Genomic DNA, 20,861 nt, shown 5'->3' with positions numbered 1-20,861 from the left:
AGTTGCCTCTTACGACAAGCACGGGGTGCTGAAGACCAATTCTAACACAGATGTTCACGGGACAGAAGTATTATAAAGAATGAAGTATTAAGTGTCATGTGGTACATTTAGCATGTTTAAAGGCACTGATATCTACTAACCACATGTGAGACGAGTTAACAAACATGATCAATAATAACCCTTTAAAAAGTATTTCATATCCCTGTATAGCAGCTTAATGTTGGAGGTGGACCCCATTTACCACTAAGAAGTCAGGGAGCTAAATAGGGTTAGTGAGTGAGTTTGGTTTAACACCGCTTTTAACAGTATTCCAGTAATATTGCAGCATGTCAGCTTAATGTGGGGCGAATGCCCGAAGTGATTCAGGTCTCCGACGTTTACCACTTCGGTGAAACCCACCACACAGGTATGGTGCTGACAAACCTAGATACATAATCGGGGCAAACCAGGATTCGAAACCACAATCATATGTTTCGGGGGTGCCGATGGGACGCAACGCTGCACAGCAAATCCCGTTTCCTTAGACGACTAGGCCACCCCTGCCCCCTAATAATAGGGTTAACTCTGGGATTCGAACTCCTAACAGCAGATTCTTGCATGGTAAGGTAGATAACTCTAATAATGATCCCTCAGAAAGAAGCTAAGTATGGGTGGTACAAACCGGGTCGGAGGCCCATCTGTTGGGGATGACCGGTCGCTGCCCATCTGTCACCACCACTTTCTTCATGTCCTCGTAGCTCGGATCACTCGGCACAGACTCCCCGAACGGAAGCTTGTAATCTTCAGGAAAGCCTGAAAATACATCCAGTTTACAATGATTTGTTTTGTTTTGTTTGTTGTTTAACGCCGCACTCAGCAATATTCCAGCTATATGATGGCGGTCTGTAAATAATCGAGTCTGGACCAGACAATCCAGTGATTGACATCATGAGCATCGATCCATGCAATTGGGATCGAAGACATGTATCAACCAAGCAGTTTACAATGACTGATAATACTAGGGCATAGTTCTAGTTCAATACATTTCACCACATTCCGTCTAAACATATTCATGATAATATATAGACGGCGGAATAGACAAGTGATTAAGGCTTATTTCGATTCCCCACATGGGTACAATGTGTGAAGCCTGTTTCTGGTGTCCCCCTAATTCATAAACGTCATAAACCGCCGGCAACCCATACTAACTCTCATATGACAAACACACAAATTCAGCCATTAGCAAAGAGAAACAGAGTTATGCCCCTTTAACTAAAGCCTCTCGTTAGTCAACACCAGAAAAACAACACTTGGACTTTCTGACTAGTATGGGGTAAACAGCTTCATACGTCTTCACTGGCAGGCCCAGCAACACAACCCAACACATACAGCTAGTGAGGACATGCTGATCAAACCCACAGTATGTTTATTCCGGCTATATTACGGCAGACTAGATAATAAAAAAACATCACAGCTTGATGATAAAAGGTTTTGATTATCCACCGAAACAAGATTCCATTGGGCATAGAAAGCAAAATAGCAGTGAAAATTATGTGAATGGACACCTGAGAATGATAGCAAAAGCAAACTATGATCCAATATAGCATGCAGTTACTTCCCTTTACATGCACAGTCCTTTACTGTGCATCTCGTGTTATGGTCATGGCAGCAATAGGAGTTTGTATGTTTGTTTATGTAGGGAGGCCCTTTCCCACGATGATGGTACACAACTGTTTATTTGCTTACATACCAGTTTGAACATGCAACAACAACAAAAACTACCGCCCGCCCAAACTATATTTTCAAAAGTCATTGTCTGCAAACCAGTTCTTAAATTTTTTAAGGCTAAGAATACTAATTTATTTCTGGTACATCCCAAACTTTAACTATATAAGAACATAAAATTGTTTGGCAAGAAGAATTTAATTTTAGATTAAGCCCATTAAGAAGAGGTCTATCTTAAGCCCAATATAACAAGACACCAGCGTCCTCTGTTACTATCTTCGGCTAGAACCACACAAAGATCAATCAGTTGTGCCAGTAACATGAAGTCTAGGGCATTACAGGTTCTACTACACCAAATCAGAATCAGTCGTCCAACAAGCAGTTCTCGTAGCCTTCAGTGTAGACTGAATCATCTGGCAGCTGTGATTGGATGATTCGGGGTAAGATTTTTATGTTTTTGAAATGTACATCCATCCAGTAATTAAAACTGACCATGTTTTTCTATATTTAGGGCTGTCTTTTTCAACATGATGACTTATGCTGAATGTGACCACACATATTTTCAAGCAAGTGACATTTGGTGCGGAACAGGGGGTGTTTAGCTTCCTGTTCTCGGAAAAGGAGCTGGCTAAGCTAGTCACTTATTTGTTTTTATTGCTGCCCTAAGGCCAAACTGTGCACATACGTACAGGTAATAACTGTTGATGCTCAATTATTTAAAAAAAAATATAATGTTACTATAGATATCTATGGGAAAACATTGTGTGTAACCAATGACCCACCTCCTGTGCAGCACTTGCGACAAATCTCCCACAGAACCAGGCCAAATGCATACACATCCACACACTTGAATGAGTCAAAGAAATCAGGGTTAAGAGTCTCTGCTAAAAGCTCCGGCGCCATGTATCTCTTCGTGCCAACTTTGTTATTCCGCCCTAAATCCAATTTATTATCCTCTTGCGTATGCGTGACAGCCAATCCCAAATCTCCAATACAACACGTTCCGTTGGACCGTACTAAAATATTTTTCGACTTTATATCTCGATGTGCGATGGCAGGTTTTCCGTGGTTTCCGACAATTTCCGTGTGCAGATGAACGAGTCCTGCAGCTGCCGAGTGAGCCAGATCCAACATCTGTAAGTGAGTGAGAACGTTCCATTGGAGATGGTCGTACAGAGACCCGTGTTTGTGGTAGTGGGTTATGAGCCACAACTGTGTGCACGAGTTCCTGCTTGTCATGTCTGACGCATAATACCCAAGAACATATTCGTGACGTAATAGGCATGTGTTGTAGATTTCTGATTCCCTCAACCAGCTGGCTTCATCACGCGATGAGAAAATTTTAACAGCGACGTCCTCGTCGTGATACTTTCCACGCCATACTTCTCCGTAGCGGCCTTTACCTGAAATATAAAAAAAGGTGTTAAATCCTGAAGTCATGGCAACCAAAGTGTGGTTGAATGGGTTACCACGCTCAACACCATGACTCTTGAGAGTTTCTAGGGCTTTGGCCCTGCTTAACTCATGATACAAATGACTTTGATCGAAATATGTCTCTGTTAACATGGTTAACCCAGCAGTAAATGGGTCCCCGGTAGGATGAGATGGAAATGGGACTGTTAACCTTCTACCGTCGCACAGACAGCTTGGGTTCTATACTCTAATGTGCAAATTGACTCTAATGACAAATTAAGTACAGTGATATGAAAGATTACGGTGTTCTTTGCCATGACAGATTAACTACAGTAATATGAAAGAATCGGGTGTTCTTTAACATCTTTTGAGCAGTATACATACAGCTAACTATTTTTTTTTAAAAGAAATTAGACCTAATGAGTTTGTTGTGTTCGTTGGTATTGTAATAGGTCTAATTTTAGTACATCTGATCAACAATAAAATCCTCATATAATGTACCACCATTTTCTCCACAAATATCATGAAACACATGTCCAAGTTTTCAAGAATATCACAGAAAAAGCAATTTTCTTTCTACTGCCATTGTATCAAGGATGTTGTGTGGCACAACCCCAACGATTATCGTTATGAAAATTGTGTCATCGATCATATCAAACAAACTGTGATGAAATAAAGTTTAGATTTACCAAAACAGACTTGTTATTATCGATCATATCAATTGCCAAAGACTGAAAGCAACTGTTTCCACAGAGTAATCCATGCATAGATGTGTTACCAGTGGCATGAAATGTGTTGATTTCTTTCGGACTTTTTTGCATATTTGCTCAAAGTTACTTCTCCGATAGTTATCGATAATTGACCGATATTCCGTAAATGATTATCGACCTCTATGATCTGTATCCATAGCCAGCCCTAACCACATGTTAACTTGTTTTACATACCAATGCACTCGTCCAGTCGGACCTGCCTGGCAACTGTCTGTTGGACCAGGAAGGGGAGACCTGACCCCGACCCTGAGGTCATCGACTCGTCATACAGCTCCTGTGACAAAGCAAAAGGTCAAGGTCAATGAAACTAACAATCCAGCCAATCATATGTCTGGTGATGATTGAAATGTTTATGAACAATTTTAGAATTTGATGTAAATTGATGCCAACCTACTTAATTCCAGATTCATCCGGTCTGATTATTTAAAATGTGACAAAACACCTAATTAGAAGAAAACGTTGATTTTCAAAGTTCAATCTGACAGGAACTGACAGAACCATTACAAAAGTTAGCCCAAAATAAGAACAAGACAAGTAAAAAGTAATGTTTGTTTCTTGTTTAATGTCACACTCAGCAATATTCCAGCTATATGACAGCGGTCTGTAAATATTAAAAAATCGAGTCTGAACCAAGACAATCCAGTGGTTGACATCATGAGCATCGACGACATGCTTCAACCCTGACCACCCAATCCCATTAGTCGCCTCTTGAGACAAGTATGGGTTGCTGATGACCAATTCTTCACAGGTACTCTTTTTGTGTGTAAAACTCAAAGATGAAATTTTAATTAGTGTTTAAAACATATTTTGAACACATCATGAAATGGCTTGCCCCAGGGAGAAACATTGATAAGGACTTTCACTAGATTGTTCCTGTCAGCCACACAATACCGAGGTGTTGTGAGTGGAATTATTGTGTCTACCGTCTACTGATTGTAAAACCCTCACAGCTGTAATCACAAAGGACACAGCTGGAGCATTAGTTCGCACTGCAATGTCTACCAAAACACACTATCACAGACATAACTTGTCACACTTTTGTTACGTATGTCAGCAGAATTGTTAGAGCTGGCACTGAAATAAGGGTTGGTTGAGTAATTCAAATCTCAATTTTTGGTGAGATTCCACTGTTCACACTATATGACCACAGACATGACAAGCTGACTGACATTGATACACACTCATGACACGTCATGTGAAACATGTTTGACAGTTTACATGACCCAGTGTAGACAGTGACTGTCACACCTGCACAAAGCTTCTGCGGTTTCTAAATTCGGGGATGTCTAACTGACCGTTTGTTTGAGCAGGACCTTACACATCCACATAATATTTAATTTCTACTCCTAATCCCAATTTCTGGAAAAATCCAAAAATACTTCTCCAAAGACAATTTTTGACATGAAGATGCCATGACAGATTCACAAAAGTAATAAGAAAGAATCAGGTGTTCTTTGACCATTGTTGACTTCCTTTTTGCATTATATTTGAAAAAAAAGTATTGTCATGTAAATTTTCAGTCATAGTAGAGAGCGCTTATGTTAGTATGGTTTTACGCCACTTTTAGAAATATTCCAACAATATCATGGCGGGGACCACTAGAAATGGGCTCCACTCATTGAACCAATGTGGGGAATCAAACCTGGATCTTCGGCGTGATGAGCGTACGCTTTAACCACTAGGCTAGCTAACTGCCCCTGCTTATAAAGATTACCTACAGGTTAATCTAGAAGTTGGAGAGGGGAGCTTATTGGAGCAGAGTGCTTAATACGGTGAATACGGTATTCCAGTTTTGGCTTCATGGTGCTTGAGAATCAAGAGTATTTGTTAAGGGTACCGAAGTGTCTGTTTGAGATGCGACAATCGTAGCGTTAGGAATAAGTCTGCTTCATCACCAACCTGTAGAGTACTGTCTCCAACTTGCGCTGCACGTATCCCATCTTCCTCCAGTAAGCGTCTCTCACGGGCGAACAGCGCCTCCATCCGGCGCTGATGGACGCGTCGGAAGAGGAAAATGATGATGGGCATGAGGACAGCCACGATGATGATGGGGATGATGATGGCGAGGATGAGGGGGAGGTGGGATATCAGGTCTGGGAACAGTGCTGCTGAAACAATAACCATCACCAATCAAATAGCATTCATCTCAAACATATTGTTATATTATTTATTGTTTAACGCCATACTCAGCAATGTGCCAGCAGTCTGGAGATAACCACATCTGGACCAGACAATCCAGTGATCGATATTATCGATTTTGTGAGCAACTGTCCATTCTGTCGGGGAATGCTGACATGTTATCAACCTAGTCACCTAGTCCGACCACATGATCCTTTGTTTGTGTGTTTGTTTGATGTGTGACGCCACCCTCAGCAATATTCCAGCTATATGACGACGGTCTGTAAATAATCAAGTCTGGACCAGTCAATCCAGTGGTTGACATCAAGACCATTGATCTACGCAATTGAGATATGATGACATGCATCATCCAAGTCAGCAAGCCTGACCACCCGATCGCCTCTACAAAACAGAGGGCAAGCATGGGTTGCTGAAGACCTATTTTCTACCCGGATCTTCACGGGTCACATGATCCTTTGACCCACCAACTTGTCTTATGATCAGTAACAGATAGTACCATTATTCAAGTTGTATGATAACAAGATGCCGTACACAGGGATATACACCACATCATGAATATAATAGTTATACCCCATGGACATTATTCATATTCAGAACATCAAACACTGGAGTGAGTGAGTCGGAGTTAACTCCATTTTAAACAGTATTTCAGTTACATCATTGAGTCAGCTATTGTGACTTTAATCTCCTCAGAGAAACCCCACTCTGACCCTGAATCCTAGTCCATCTCACAGTCCCTGAACCAGACTATTTTCCCTTCTGACCAGCCCTTACTATAATGCCATAATCCTGAATAAAGCAAGTCGAGATTTTCCAAAGGTGAATCCTAGTCCATCTCACAGTCCCTGAACCAGACTATTTTCCCTTCTGACCAGCCCTAACTATAATGCCATAATCCTGAATAAAGCAAGTCTAGATTTTCCAAAGTGTTCACTCTCACTGGGGCTCCTTTTCAATTTAAATGCAGTTGCCTCCTACTATCAAAATTACATATTTTTATTAAGCGTCAGTGAATCTTATTGATATCTAAACTAACAAAGGCATAGGTGTGTTGTTCGAACAACTGTCGTACCGTCTCCTGGCTTTGCCGGTTCCGGCAGCAGCAATGGGATGTCCTTGTTGCAGAAGTTGGTGTTGTTGCAGCAGTCGGTTGCCAGGGTGTCCTGGTTCTTCTGCTTGCACATGGTATGGAGCATGAGGTCCATGTCCGTGCATCCGTACGCTCGCCGCTCTTCTCCATTTACTTTATTTAAGGATGCAAAACACTGAAAAGCAGTTGAGGAATTTGTGAAATACATTCTGTACTACCTTCACTGAACGTGATTTCAATCAGAAAAACTTGTTGGTTGTTGGTGGTTTGTTGTTTAACGCCGCATGCAGCAATATTCCAGCTATATGACGGCGATCTGTAAAATAATCGAGTATGGACCAGACAATCCAGTGATTGATATCATGAGCATCGATCCACGCAGTTGGGATCGATGACATGCATCAACCAAGTCAGCGAGCCTGACCACCCGATCCCGTTAGTCGCCTTTCACACCAAGCATAGTCACCTTTTACGACAAGCATGGGTTGCTGAAGACCTATTCTACCCCAGAATCTTCAGGGTCCAGAAAAACTAATCTGATTACAGGATGAAGGGCAAAAGTGCTGAAACTACACCAGAAGGAATTCATCTGGATCTGCTAAGGAGCCTGACATCATCCCCCAGTCTGCTGTAAATTTCAGCCAACTTGGAATTACGATTTTTCCTCTTTGTTTTAATCATGTTTATATATTAATAACTCATATCACGGCATTATAGAGGTGACTCGTATTTCACTGATAACAGGACCAATAAACATTATAGTGATAAAAAGGAAGACACATTATAGTATTGGATACAATGTTGTAATATCTCTGAATTAAAAAAAATAAGGACTGTTAAAACAAGCAGATTTTGCACAAAATGATGAATTTTTCCCAATTTGTCTGGAATACTGGATCCAACCATGACCAGTTGTGCTACTAGTTTGTTACCATGGTTACAGTGGTACTCATCATATTTATTTGTGTGGGTCAGGATCTAGCACTTTCTTTATTAATCGGACAACGCTGAATAACAGAAAGACAAAAGTAGTCACATTTACTAACTCTAATGATGTACGAATGATATTGCCTCTTGATTTCTAGATGTACAGTAGTACATATTTGTAGACATTTGTTTGGGCTGCAAACCCTTTGGATAAACCATGTTTGTTCTGTTCTGTTTTGTTTTGTTTGTTCATTGATTAACGTCGCACTCAGCAATGTTCCAGCTATATGACGGCAGTCTGTCAACAATCAAGACTGGACATGACAATCCAGTGATTGATGTCACGAGCATCGATTCTTGCAATTGGGATACGATGACATGCACAACAAAGTCTGCAAGCCTGACCACCCGATCCCATTTGTCGCCTCCTTTTACGGTGTACGATGTCACACGAAGGATGGTAATACTCACATTTCCATTGGTGACGCAGTAGTTGGTATCACATGTGCTGCAAACACAGGTGATGTTGTACGTGGGGTCCAGTGGCAGATTCACACCTGTAACAGAGTCAAATCATGAGGATGCATGGTACACAGGTGACGGAGAAGGTTAGATGTAGCACTGTCTTTGGTCAAGTCATACAACATCACTACAGGTCCTGAACAAAGAATGCGCTTCCTGACCTTTTTCTGAAATTGATGAGTGGTGACAGCTTTAAGATGGTGAGGTGAAATGGGGTTTAACATCACATTTCAGATTGTGTGCATGCATATGCGGGTACCAAAGTACTCACGGAAATGAAAAAACACCCTGTTTTTTCGACCTCAGATCTTAAATAAATGCAGTTAATATACAAAATATGTAAATATTCAAACAACTCAATTAGTACTAATTGGGCTTTGGCACAAATACAGCGTATCAAAGGTTTTTATGCCTTTTTACAAGTAAAAGTGTGTAAAAATGTGAATAAAACAGACTATTGTGAAACAAGGCATAACTAGGTGTAAGTAGATCAAGGTGAATGTCCATGACCTATGACACCTTGACAACAGGTGAGAACAGGTGCATAATGCCTATAGTCTGTTTCTGCTATGTCAATTTGGACTTAGTTTTATTATTGAATGTTGAAAGAGACGACAAATTCCCTCCTGTAAAGTACATTTTGTATTGTTCACTGAGATCAAACTAGCAAATCCAGACTAGTACTTTTCGAGTTGTTTTGTTATTTCGTATTTACAGCCACGCAACACTTTGTGTCGATTTTTAAATTGAGGAAAACAGTTTTTTTCCATTTCCGTGAGTACTTTAATGCCGTTTTAATAGTGCTAGCCCTGTGAGATATTGTGCTGCAGTTTAACATGAATACCTTATCAGACACAGCATAATGATTCCGAGCCTTGTGTCCTTGTTTTAGCCCCTTAATGCTGAGTTCCAGGCAGGGTAACAACAAGTACCATCTTTTAACATGTTTTAATATGATGTGACCGTGGACTGAACCACCAACCTCCACACAAGCCTTGTGTCCTTGTTTTAGCGCCTTAATGCTGAGTTCCAGGCAGGGTAACAACAAGTACCATCTTTTAACATGTTTTAATATGATGTGACCGTGGACTGAACCACCAACCTCCACACAAGCCTTGTGTCCTTGTTTTAGCGCCTTAATGCTGAGTTCCAGGCAGGGTAACAACAAGTACCATCTTTTAACATGTTTTAATATGATGTGACCGTGGACTGAACCACCAACTTCCACACAAGCCTTGTGTCCTTGTTTTAGCCCCTTAATGCTGAGTTCCAGGCAGGGTAACAACAAGTACCATCTTTTAACATGTTTTAATATGATGTGACCGTGGACTGAACCACCAACCTCCACACAAGCCTTGTGTCCTTGTTTTAGCCCCTTAATGCTGAGTTCCAGGCAGGGTAACAACAAGTACCATCTTTTAACATGTTTTAATATGATGTGACCGTGGACTGAACCACCAACCTCCACACGAGCCTTGTGTCCTTGTTTTAGCCCCTTAATGCTGAGTTCCAGGCAGGGTAACAACAAGTACCATCTTTTAACATGTTTTAATATGATGTGACCGTGGACTGAACCACCAACCTCCACACAAGCCTTGTGTCCTTGTTTTAGCGCCTTAATGCTGAGTTCCAGGCAGGGTAACAACAAGTACCATCTTTTTACATGTTTTAATATGATGTGACCGTGGACTGAACCACCTACCTCCACACGAGCCTTGTGTCCTTGTTTTAGCCCTATATGCTGAGTTCCAGGCAGGGTAACATCAAGTACCATCTTTTAACATGTTTTAATATGATGTGACTGGGGATTGAACCACCATCCTCCACTTTCATAGCTTAAAGAAACACCAAGTAGCATGTATATTTCCTTTTAAACAATTGATCACCATTAAGATCACCATCCACCTACTGGCAATAACCCAAACCATTGACAGAAATCAAGTACCTACTGTATGCTTACACTCTCTACAGATACTGCAACCAAAATGAAGACCATCCACTAAAAAAGTTTGTTTGTTTGTTGTTTAACGCAGTACTCGGCAATATTTTAGTTATATCAGTATATAATGGCAGTCTGTAAATAATCCAGTCCAGGCCAGACAATCCAGTGATTAGCAACATGAGCAGTGATCGACACAATAGGGATAAGTTGAGATGAATCAACCAAGTCAGCAAGCTTGACCACCTGATCACGTTAGTTCCCATTAGAACAAGCATGGGTTGCTGAAGACCAATATCCCATGTCTTCAAAAGGATTGACAAAAGAAATTATTTCAAATTTTGATATTATTCATGAAACAGAAAATATGAGGCAACTCAAAATCATGAGGACACGGCCTCAACAACGTCCCAGCAACAAGCAGGACAAAGTGGGAAATGTATTTCAGCATAAAACTGAGTTGGGGGGAGCCATGAGTGGATCACAGTGTATGTCCTGTACAGCTACCATAATGGGAATGTCACATGGCATTCATAGCTGAAAGGCTCCCCTCATCTGAGGTCAATGGCAACCATCTGGCTCTGGACCAGATCATCATGGCCAGCAGCCACCTCGTCTAAGCCTTGCTCCACAGAGCGGTCTCTGAACAACTTGACTAAAGCTACAGTCACACAGACAATGCGAACGCAATGCAACCTATTGGCGACCGACTGGCGATCGCTGAAACCGGTGCAACTACTTCTGCACATATTTGGAATTTGGGTATGATCGTTGATCAATCAGCGATAGGTTTTGCAACTTGTCAGTGATTGATCGGCAACTGTTCACCGCAGATATGGCAAAATGTTTGCAACTAGTTGAGACCGCTCGTGACTAGTCAGCAAATCTTTGCGACTGCTCTGAAACCTTGAGGCGACCTCACTAGGACCTTTCAGAAACCCCTGGAACCTCACTGCGATTGTCAAATATTTTGGTCGCAAGGAGGTTGCATCGCAGTCGCATTGTCTGTGTGACTTAGGCTTTAGTCTATGTTAAGGTTTCGGAGTTACAAGTCATGTTCATTCCTTGTACTCTGCCCCCTGTGGGTATTTATGTACAAGAAATCTTCTTCTTCTGGCTGTCTTCAGAGGCTGTCTGGGTGTGTGGTGAGCATGTCAGACGGAATTAAGTGTGTGGGGTACAAGCCAGAAACCTATGATTGTGGGTTCGAATCCCGGTTCACCCCGATATGTTTCTATATTTGTCAACACCATACCCGTGCTCTTGGGTTTCACCGAAGTGGTAAACGTCTGAGACCTGAATCACTTCGGGCTTTCCTCCCACATTAAGCTGACACGCCACGATATAACTGGAATACTGTAAAAAGCAGCGTAAAACCAGACTCACTCACTCACATAGTATAGGAGTACAATCTAAATAGAGATAAGATTCCTTTGTGGAGTGGCTAAGGGTATGGTAGTAAGGCAACAAGAAGTAATCTCATAACCGATCAGTTGTGTAGCTTATGTCTTCCATCACGAAGGAGTATACTGAGCCAGCATTGTACACACGGAATAACAGTGAAAATGGGGACAGGAGACCACAGATGTTAGATGTACAATACAAATGATACATAGTTGCCCAGGCTATTATCTGATAACTATGCATTGGAAATCATAAGTCAACACCATAATGCTATTCATAGTCTTATCTTGGTAACATGAAAAATGCAACAGTGTCCAACAGAACCCTTTTGTGTGACATTAACACCAGGGATGAATTGACTTCAGAAACCCATTTGGATTGGTCAGAAGACCAAAGTTTTATGCTGCAGTCGGCAATATTCCAGCCATACCACAACAGTCATCAACAGTCCAGTGCATGTAAACACAATTTCAAATCTGTGTTTGACTTATCCTTACTGGATCGCACAACATTGATCTTTGAACATTAATACCTTTTAGCTTTATTTACCATACTATATCACTAATCCCTGGGTGTTGTGTTATTTGTCATGCTTTCTTGGGTATGACGTCAATCTTTGGACACTTAAGATTATGTGCACATGTTCCTGTAATGTTTTACAGCAAAACATCATTAATTTATGGGAAACTTCATTCAGTGAGCTAACATAACATTTAATAATCTCGGGCCTTAGGGATATTGAAGCTGATCCAGAAAGGTTCTTAACACGTTTTGGGACTAGGGATGAAACCTGGCTTCACCACTTCCAGCCACAGTCCAAACAAGTTCAAATATGCAAGTAATTGATTACTGCATGTTCCTCAAGTTTGTCACTTTTCCAGGGCTCAGAATTTCAAACAAAGTGATATCCCTGATTCTATTGTACAGTGAGTGAGTGAGTGAGTGAGTGAGTGAGTGAGTGAGAGAGAGAGAGAGAGAGAGAGAGAGAGAGAGAGAGAGAGAGAGAGAGAGAGAGAGGGGGTGGTATAGGTTGGTGAGAAAGAGAGAGAGAGAGGAGAGAAAGAGAGAGAGAGAGGGAAGAGGGGGGAGGGAGAGTGTATGTGTATGAATACATATACTGCTCAAAACAAAGAAGTTAAAGAACACCCACAATTGGAAGACTGTGTGTTGCATGACCTAACAGCCATAACAGATGATGTCTATGGTCATATGAACAAATCCGGTGTTCTTTAACTTCTTGTGAGTAGTATATATAGCAGTCACCGCAGAGCAGTTCTCACCATATGTTTTCTAGATACCTTCATCTACGTGAAAGACGAATCTTCACTTCACGGGCTACAAATGCAGTTGTCACACACTTAGTTTTAAACGGTTTGAAAATGAAATATGTATGAATTAATTTTATGTGAATAGGCCAGAACCTAAACATCTGATTGATGATAAGAAGGGACATGATTCTCATATTTTGAATGACGAAAAATTTGAAATCACACCAGCAAATTTTAAGCCACACAGTGATACCATAATTATGTTGAAACTCGGAACTTGATTAATGTGATGCAAGAATGACACTATATAAATAATACATCCCTCGACACAATACCTAAAAAAGTATCATTTACTACCATGTTGTACAATTTATTTTGAAAATTTGTTCAACATAAACATGACCAAACTTACATGAAAAATGAAGATATATTATCTCAAAGCAACAGTCATTAATTTCTCATGAGTTTAAAGAATTTGATATCCATAAGGCTAGAACAGAGCTCCTAAAAATAGTATGCGCACTTGTGCAATTAACACTTCTCATGCACCAGGTTATTGTTTACGCCATGTGAGTGAGTGAGTTTGGTTTTACGCCGCTTTTAGCAATATTCCAGCAATATCATGGCGAGGGACACCAGAAATGGGCTTCACACATTGTACCCATGTTGGGATTCGAACCCGGGTCTTCGGCGTGACGAGCGAACGCTTTAACCACTAGGCTACCCAACCGTCCCATACGTCATGTGGATGGGCATTGTTGACATCAATTAAATCTTATTGTGATGTAGGATCGGAATGATGTCCCACTAGAAAGAACGTCATAGCTGAAGACTGCTGACGTCATTCAACAATTCTCACTTTCCATGACGGCAGCCGTGATAAGTGCTATTTTCCTAAAGGGGAGCTCATCAAGATTAAGAAATAATAATAAAGAATTCATTACACTCGCAAGTGTGTCATACTGATTTTACGAAACTTGCGTAAGAATTCATGTATTACCCTCAGTATCTCTTGGGAAATACAACAATTCTCACACTTGTTTTGTAAAATCAGTAGGGACGCACATGCTCGTTAATAATCTATATGCATGTATCAGGGGAAGTCTCTGACACCTGTCTTCCATACAGAAGACAATTCAACATCAGGAAAGCCAGGCCAAGAAGACACTTGGCCAGGGATCTGTTGTTAAATCATGTTATCTCAGCTAAGACCAATCCTGCCTCTGGGTTAATCTCCAAGACCATGTATCTTTACACATGAGTTTTCACTTGAGCCTTGTTATTACTTTGAACAAATACTTTAACCACACATCAGCGTCATCAGAGAAAGGGCAAAAAAATGTAAAATATATCAGGATTTAATTGTTGTGCAACATGCATGGAGAGAACCCTGCCTGACACGGTACCTCCGATCTTATTCACATATTTTTTCAAACAGCCCCGTTTTTTTGCGGTCCCTTTGCACTGCTCGAAACTTCACAGCAATTATATTCAAATTAACATAACTGAGATATAATCAAAGCTGTGGTGTACGAGGCAGACTCCTCGTTCTCGGAACATGGCGATGCCTTCCTCAGCTTGGGAGACGCAGGACATCAACAGACAGGCTGGCCCACCCAGGGAAGCACTAATGATATAAACAGTCATCTTGGCGGCACACATGCACGTGGGGGTAAAGACCGTAATGAAGAGCTGCACCAACAAACAAAGCTGCAAAAGCAATCATCAATCTGACGTATCCAATACTTTTTTCACATTTTTCTCTTTTAAACCTAGTCCTAATATCTGGTATATAACATCTGAGCTGCAAGCAGGTAGACGTATCATCCACCAAACCGAAGCAAAGTATCTACTAAGCTGCTACTTACATGTGTGCATGCTCTTGTTTAACCTATTACTTCAAGGTAGCTGGTCTTTAAAAAGGTAGGTAAATGGTGAATTATTATTTCCCTATGTCACGAGGAACACTTAAGGTGTGTTAAGGGAGTGTTAAATAGGAAGGGAGTCATGAATTTGAAGAGTTGGGTTTTTTACACATATAGAATGGCACAGTTTTAGTAATGATCATATGGAAATAAAAAAAAGACTTTTCACAAATAATGAGTGAGTGAGTGTGTATGGTTTTATGCCGCTTTTAGCAATATTCCAGCAATATCATGGCGGGGGACACCAGAAATGGGTTTCACACATTGTACCCATGTCGGGAATCGAACCCGGGTCTTCGGCTTGACGAGCGAACGCTTTAACCACTAGGCTACCCGACCGCCCCACTTTCACACATAAAACTGCCAGTTTTGTACTCAATCGGGTACCTGTGAAGGTAATATAAAAATAATAAGCCACACATGCACACAATCCAGCATTGACAAAAGAGTAAGTTAAAATCGTTTTACACCACTTTCCAACAAATCATTCCAGCACATGCATGCAGGGAACACCACAATTGTACCCTATGGTGAATCACACCCAGGTCTAACACTTTAACCAATAGGCTACACCACCCCCATTGTCAAAAAAACAAGAAGAAGTCCAATCACAATACTGTCATTGTCTTTGAACAGGCTAAACTGGGTACAAAGAGGATGTCAGGTAACAAGAGACTGAGTGAACGAGTATGGTTTAACTGCTCAAACTGCTTCGAACAGTATTCAAGTTATATTACGGCATGCCAGCTTCATGCGGGAGGAGAGCCCGAAGTGATACGGGTCTCAGACATGCAAGATTTTGGTGAAACCCACAAGCACAATTATAGCACTGACCAACCTAGTAACATAATCAGGGCATGCACAAGTACTGCACAAGCAAAATTGACACAATACTAATGTCTATTACAGATACAGAATTATTTTTAAAATATTTCTCGCCAGACCTGAATTCTGTTTTCCATGTTCTCCAAGTATTTATTTTCATTTTCATCCTGTCCAACCATGCCGATCAAACCGAGGCTTCAGCACCATTGTTTTTTTTGCAAAAGTATCATGTTGGCAGACCATATTTGGTTTTGAGGGCCAGTCTAAATAATCTGTGCTTTTGGACATGATATGAACATTGTCATGTCTTTCTTTTGTGTTGGTTTAGTTTAAGAAATCACAGACAATTCATTGCATATGATCGGCGTGTTCTTACAGCCAAGCATTGGCATTTTTGTTTCTCAAAAGAAAACTGGCGACCGGAACTATTATTCTGGCTCCAAAATCTAGCAATTATGTCCTGCCCGATTACCAGGAAGACTATTATCGTAAACCAAACTCATCAACTTTAAAATAATCCTTTCATGGGGCAAGAATTCCATGTGCATCAAATAAATCTTGCTTCACATCCATTTTCAAACAAAAAATTCCATGATTTGCATTCAACCAAACTAATCAAAAAACAAACCTTTACTACTGTAGATCAATCACTGGTAAAAATACCTGGCTAAAAGTAACAGTTAAAACAGTCTTGTACAATGTGAGCTGTTTTTTTTCTAGGGCAAGGATACATCAGCTTGTAAAAACACTCCAACCATGTGACAAGCAGAGGCTCGTCGACCTTTCATATATGACCTCGCTGTGAGAACCTTGCAGGAAAAAACACCACAGACACCTGATAAATGTGTTAACAATAGTGTGAATTAACAGCTCTATTGCAGACAATACGAGGAGGATTGGAGAGGTAGTACCAGACACGACACAACTCCAATAACAGACAGTATAGCGAGATACTGCTTAATCTACAGCTATGTCTAGAGTCAGGGTAAACCATCTGTCAACATCTCATCTTCATTTGGAAACATCTTTTAGTTCAAGCCAAGAATTATTTTGGGACTTTTGGGATTACGTCGTATGGAGGAAATTGCATTTTTTGAGTTGACGATATACAAGGAGGTGAGGTGAAAAGGGGATTAACATCGCATTCGCTATTATTGCACTGCCATAGAAAAAATGTGCATGCACGTGTGGGGCTTATGCTAGTTTTCCAGTGCTAGTTCACTGAGATACCATGCCGCAGTTTTACGAATACCCCACTCAGACACATTGTTTTAGCCTCTTAATACCGGGCAAAGTAACAAGAAGTAGCACATTATAAAGTCTTTTAATATGATGCAGCCTGACTGAACCACCAACCAACCATCCAGGCAGACACTCTGTCCACAAAACCATCATGGTGGTCTGATGGACAATGAACTTCAGCATATTGGCCATAACATTAACAAAGATCTGCAGAGTCAAACCTACATGTTCAAACATTGTGCCAAAGGCACTTTGTTTTTCTGAGAACTTAATATGGTTTATTATTATAACTGATGCCACTGTGAGTTTCTTAAACATGGGGGGTAGGTGGGGTAGGCTTGCGTTTTAATTGTTCGCTCGGGATGCCGAAGACCTGAGTTTGATTCTCCAAAAGGGTACAATGTGTAAAACCCATTTATGGTGTCTTCCCACTGTGATTTTGCTAAAATATTGTTAAAACTGCGTAAAATGCAACACACTCACACATTCTTACACATGATAAAGAACATAAAGAATATTTTTCTATAATAAAGCAGCACATTACACATACAGCCGCTGACAGACTCAGAACAAAACTACTTCCTAGTATATGGTTGGATTCCAAGCCATGTCATTGATCAGATAGGACAAGATGTAACAACATTTCAATACTCTCAACCCAAAGATGTCCTGGACGTTATGCAAATAATTATGTAGTCTCATTAAAAACGTATCTCCCAATGAAGGAAACATGTGCACCCTTGAAGACATACTGGCATGGGCTTCCTGTATATTCAGTTTACAGAATGTCAAAGAATTATTTCAATTTTACACAATAAAACGCGCTGCCATATGCCTTGCCCATCAAATCTACAGAAAAGATAAAAAAAACCCTGACCCTTATTTAATAATAATAATAATAATAATAATTATTATAATTATAATAATGGGTATTTATACTTAGACAATTAAGAGTTGCAGCATTATAAAAATGAGGGAAAAAATATTCATGTACATATAAGACTTTAAGACGAGTAGGCCTGTACATTTAGAAGAAAAGATATGAGCATGCAATTGTGAATAGAGGTGTTTATACAGGATTTAAAAATGTCCATTACAATCAGCTCCGCAGCAATTTTAAGCTGCATCATAAACCCAACAGCAGTTCTACCATGCAGCATGACCTGAACTTAAACGCGCACAAATCGTGAAATCTTAGTTGTGGTGTATCCCAGATTCCTATGAAAACACAAGACATCTGTCTGAGTAGGGCAGCCATACAGTAACAATCCTGGATTCTCCGAGCCCACTAATCTCCTCCCCAACCCAGGAGTCGGGGAGACTACAGCAGTGCCCGATGACTCCCCGAGCCAGATGTCTTTGGACACATGTACAACCTGGTGCAGTAATTGGCTCTATTGGGACGGAAAACAGCTGCTTCTCTGCTAGGAAGGGAGATAAATCATAAGCTAAATAGCAGGTGATTACGACGATATTTTCCTATACTGAAATGGAGCGGTGTGCAATATTCCATGGTAAATTGGCTGTACTTCGTGTTTAGCTTTACCTCCAGTCTATCTGCCATAGCAGGTGTTATTGCTAGAAGCAGCTCAAATTGCTTATGCTATTTTGAAAGATGATCGACTACAAGATCCATTTATTTGCAATTTGATTGAAATTTGACATTTTCCGAGCAAACTTGGTTATGTTATTAAATGAGAGCACAAACATCTCATGCATAAATCTCATCGGAATTGTTTGCGATCACAATTATAGGATGCAGTTCCTGATATATAACACTAAAGCCCGACTACAAACATTCCAAAGTCCCATCACTTCGTTTCATTTTATGAATCAGTTATGGAACAAATCAATGGTTATATCTAATTTCACTGAAGAGTAGCCAGTGATGAACGTTCCACTTTATTGATATTGAAAGGTTAAACCCCAACAATACTCCATCAGCAGGAAACGACTGTCTGCCTTCCGCCAGCCTTATGCAATAACAATGGGACCAGCTCCCACTTCTTGAGGTATTACTCTACAACGTTCACACAGACAAATCTCATACAGTACTTTCATATTCCTTAAGGATTTCCCACTTTGGGTAAGCTCTCAAAACCAGATCTGCCGTACTGCCATTGAGAATGAAAGCCATCAGACTGAAATCCATTGCAGCCATTTGCTTTCCCACATGTCATTAGCTTATATTCAGCAGGTATTTTTCGCGGCTGAATCTGGTGATTGTAAAATGGCTCCACTGCGTCTCAACAAATACACGCTGTGGTAACCAGACGCCAGTCTTTCCTGCTCTCTTCGCACGACACACCACATGCAAACATGCCGAGTCAGCACGATCTATACCAACAAAAACAACTTTGCAATAAAAGTGATGACCCTTCATATTACTATTTCAATAAAAAGAAAATTTCGAGAATTTGATGCCTGCTTAACCAGACGAATCATAATTTTTGCCTGTTTTAAGGCCGTCTGCTCCAGCTAATTACATTGGTTTCTGCACTTCACCATGAGCAGTGTTGCAGGTGCATGCACATTTGTTGCGAACCTTAACCTTCTCATGGGTTTCAAACAATAAACAAAATCATTAGCTTTCTTTGAAACTTTCAACTCTGTTAAACATACTTTCCAACATTCTTAAAAACACATCATATGAAGATATTCTAACCTCGGATATTACCCCATCTTCAATATTTCTGTATCTGAAAGCTTCAATTTGCACGACATGTTCCATGATTTTTAAGGTCATGCTGAAAGAATGGGCGTATCTATGCATACAATGAACTCTAATTGTGTTATTGATTTCTGATTGGTTAAACGGACCTCAACATGTATAAACAATGATTAAAAAAATTAGTCAAGCTGTGAAAGATCATAAGCTCCTGTCAAAAAGTTAAAAAGGCTATATTTATTTTGATCTTTGTAAAGATCTTTATTGAGCAGGTCAATGACATGAACAAATTAACATATTGGAAGCAAAGTTAATATGCTCGGGCCTTAGGGATATTGAAGCTGATCCAGAAAGTTTCTTAACACGTTTTGGGACTAGGGATGAAACCTGGCTTCACCACTTCCAGCCGCAGTCCAAACAAGTTCAAATATGCAAGTAATTGATTACTGCAAGTTCCTCAAGTTTGTCACTTTTCCAGGGATCAGAGTTTCAAACAAAGTGATATCCCTGATTCTATTGTAGAGTTTGGAGATGTGTGAGTGAGAGTGAGAGAGAGAGAGAGAGAGAGAGAGAGAGAGAGAGAGAGAGAGAGAGAGATCCCAACCAACAGGCTGACCACACCTGGCAATCTTACAAACATGGAACCTATTCTTGCTCAGCATCCACCTCAGCATGGTTCAGCAATCAGACAGACTGTCACCCCACTCAATGATCCTTCTCAAAAGCAGTCACCTGCATTAGGACTGAGGGTCCATCTTGTGTATAATTTACGTCTTTTTGATGAGGTCAAGAACTGTTTTGTTATCTCATCAGTTATCATGCGTCTGTGTATTGTGTTTTCTGAGATCTCTTAGAGTACAGATTATACGTCACACTGATATGTAAAAAAACAATCAATTTTTCCTTTCGTTTTATACCACTACATTGTTACGGCCAGGAAAAGGATCTACAAAAAATGTCCAAACTTAATTCCTGAAGTGGACCTGAAGAGAAAGCCCCAAATGATTATGCAACATCATCTTCCA

At 40.5% G+C, this 20,861-nt stretch overlaps 1 protein-coding gene across 2 annotated transcripts in view; it reads right to left on the bottom strand.

Annotated features, from left to right (window-relative positions):
- LOC139465770 (activin receptor type-1-like) overlaps nt 1–20,861 on the bottom strand; it is a 50,355-nt gene that overhangs the window by 1,514 nt on the left and 27,980 nt on the right. Inside the window, exons 2-7 of one of the 2 annotated variants that reach the window (XM_071247660.1) lie at nt 8,515–8,600; nt 7,099–7,291; nt 5,787–5,995; nt 4,062–4,161; nt 2,487–3,107; nt 662–792 (exon numbers count right to left, since the gene is read on the bottom strand). In XM_071247660.1, coding sequence (XP_071103761.1) covers nt 662–792; nt 2,487–3,107; nt 4,062–4,161; nt 5,787–5,995; nt 7,099–7,291; nt 8,515–8,600 — 1,340 coding nt within the window. The remainder of the gene's footprint in view (nt 1–661; nt 793–2,486; nt 3,108–4,061; nt 4,162–5,786; nt 5,996–7,098; nt 7,292–8,514; nt 8,601–20,861) is intronic. The other variant, XM_071247661.1, reaches the window with a different exon arrangement.

Source organism: Haliotis cracherodii, unplaced genomic scaffold (genome assembly GCF_022045235.1).
Source record: "Haliotis cracherodii isolate W230 unplaced genomic scaffold, xgHalCrac1.p SCAF_18, whole genome shotgun sequence".
Taxonomy (NCBI): domain Eukaryota; kingdom Metazoa; phylum Mollusca; class Gastropoda; order Lepetellida; family Haliotidae; genus Haliotis; species Haliotis cracherodii.
The sequence above is the reverse complement of the archived record's forward strand: the minus strand, read 5'-3'. Positions and strand labels throughout refer to the sequence as shown.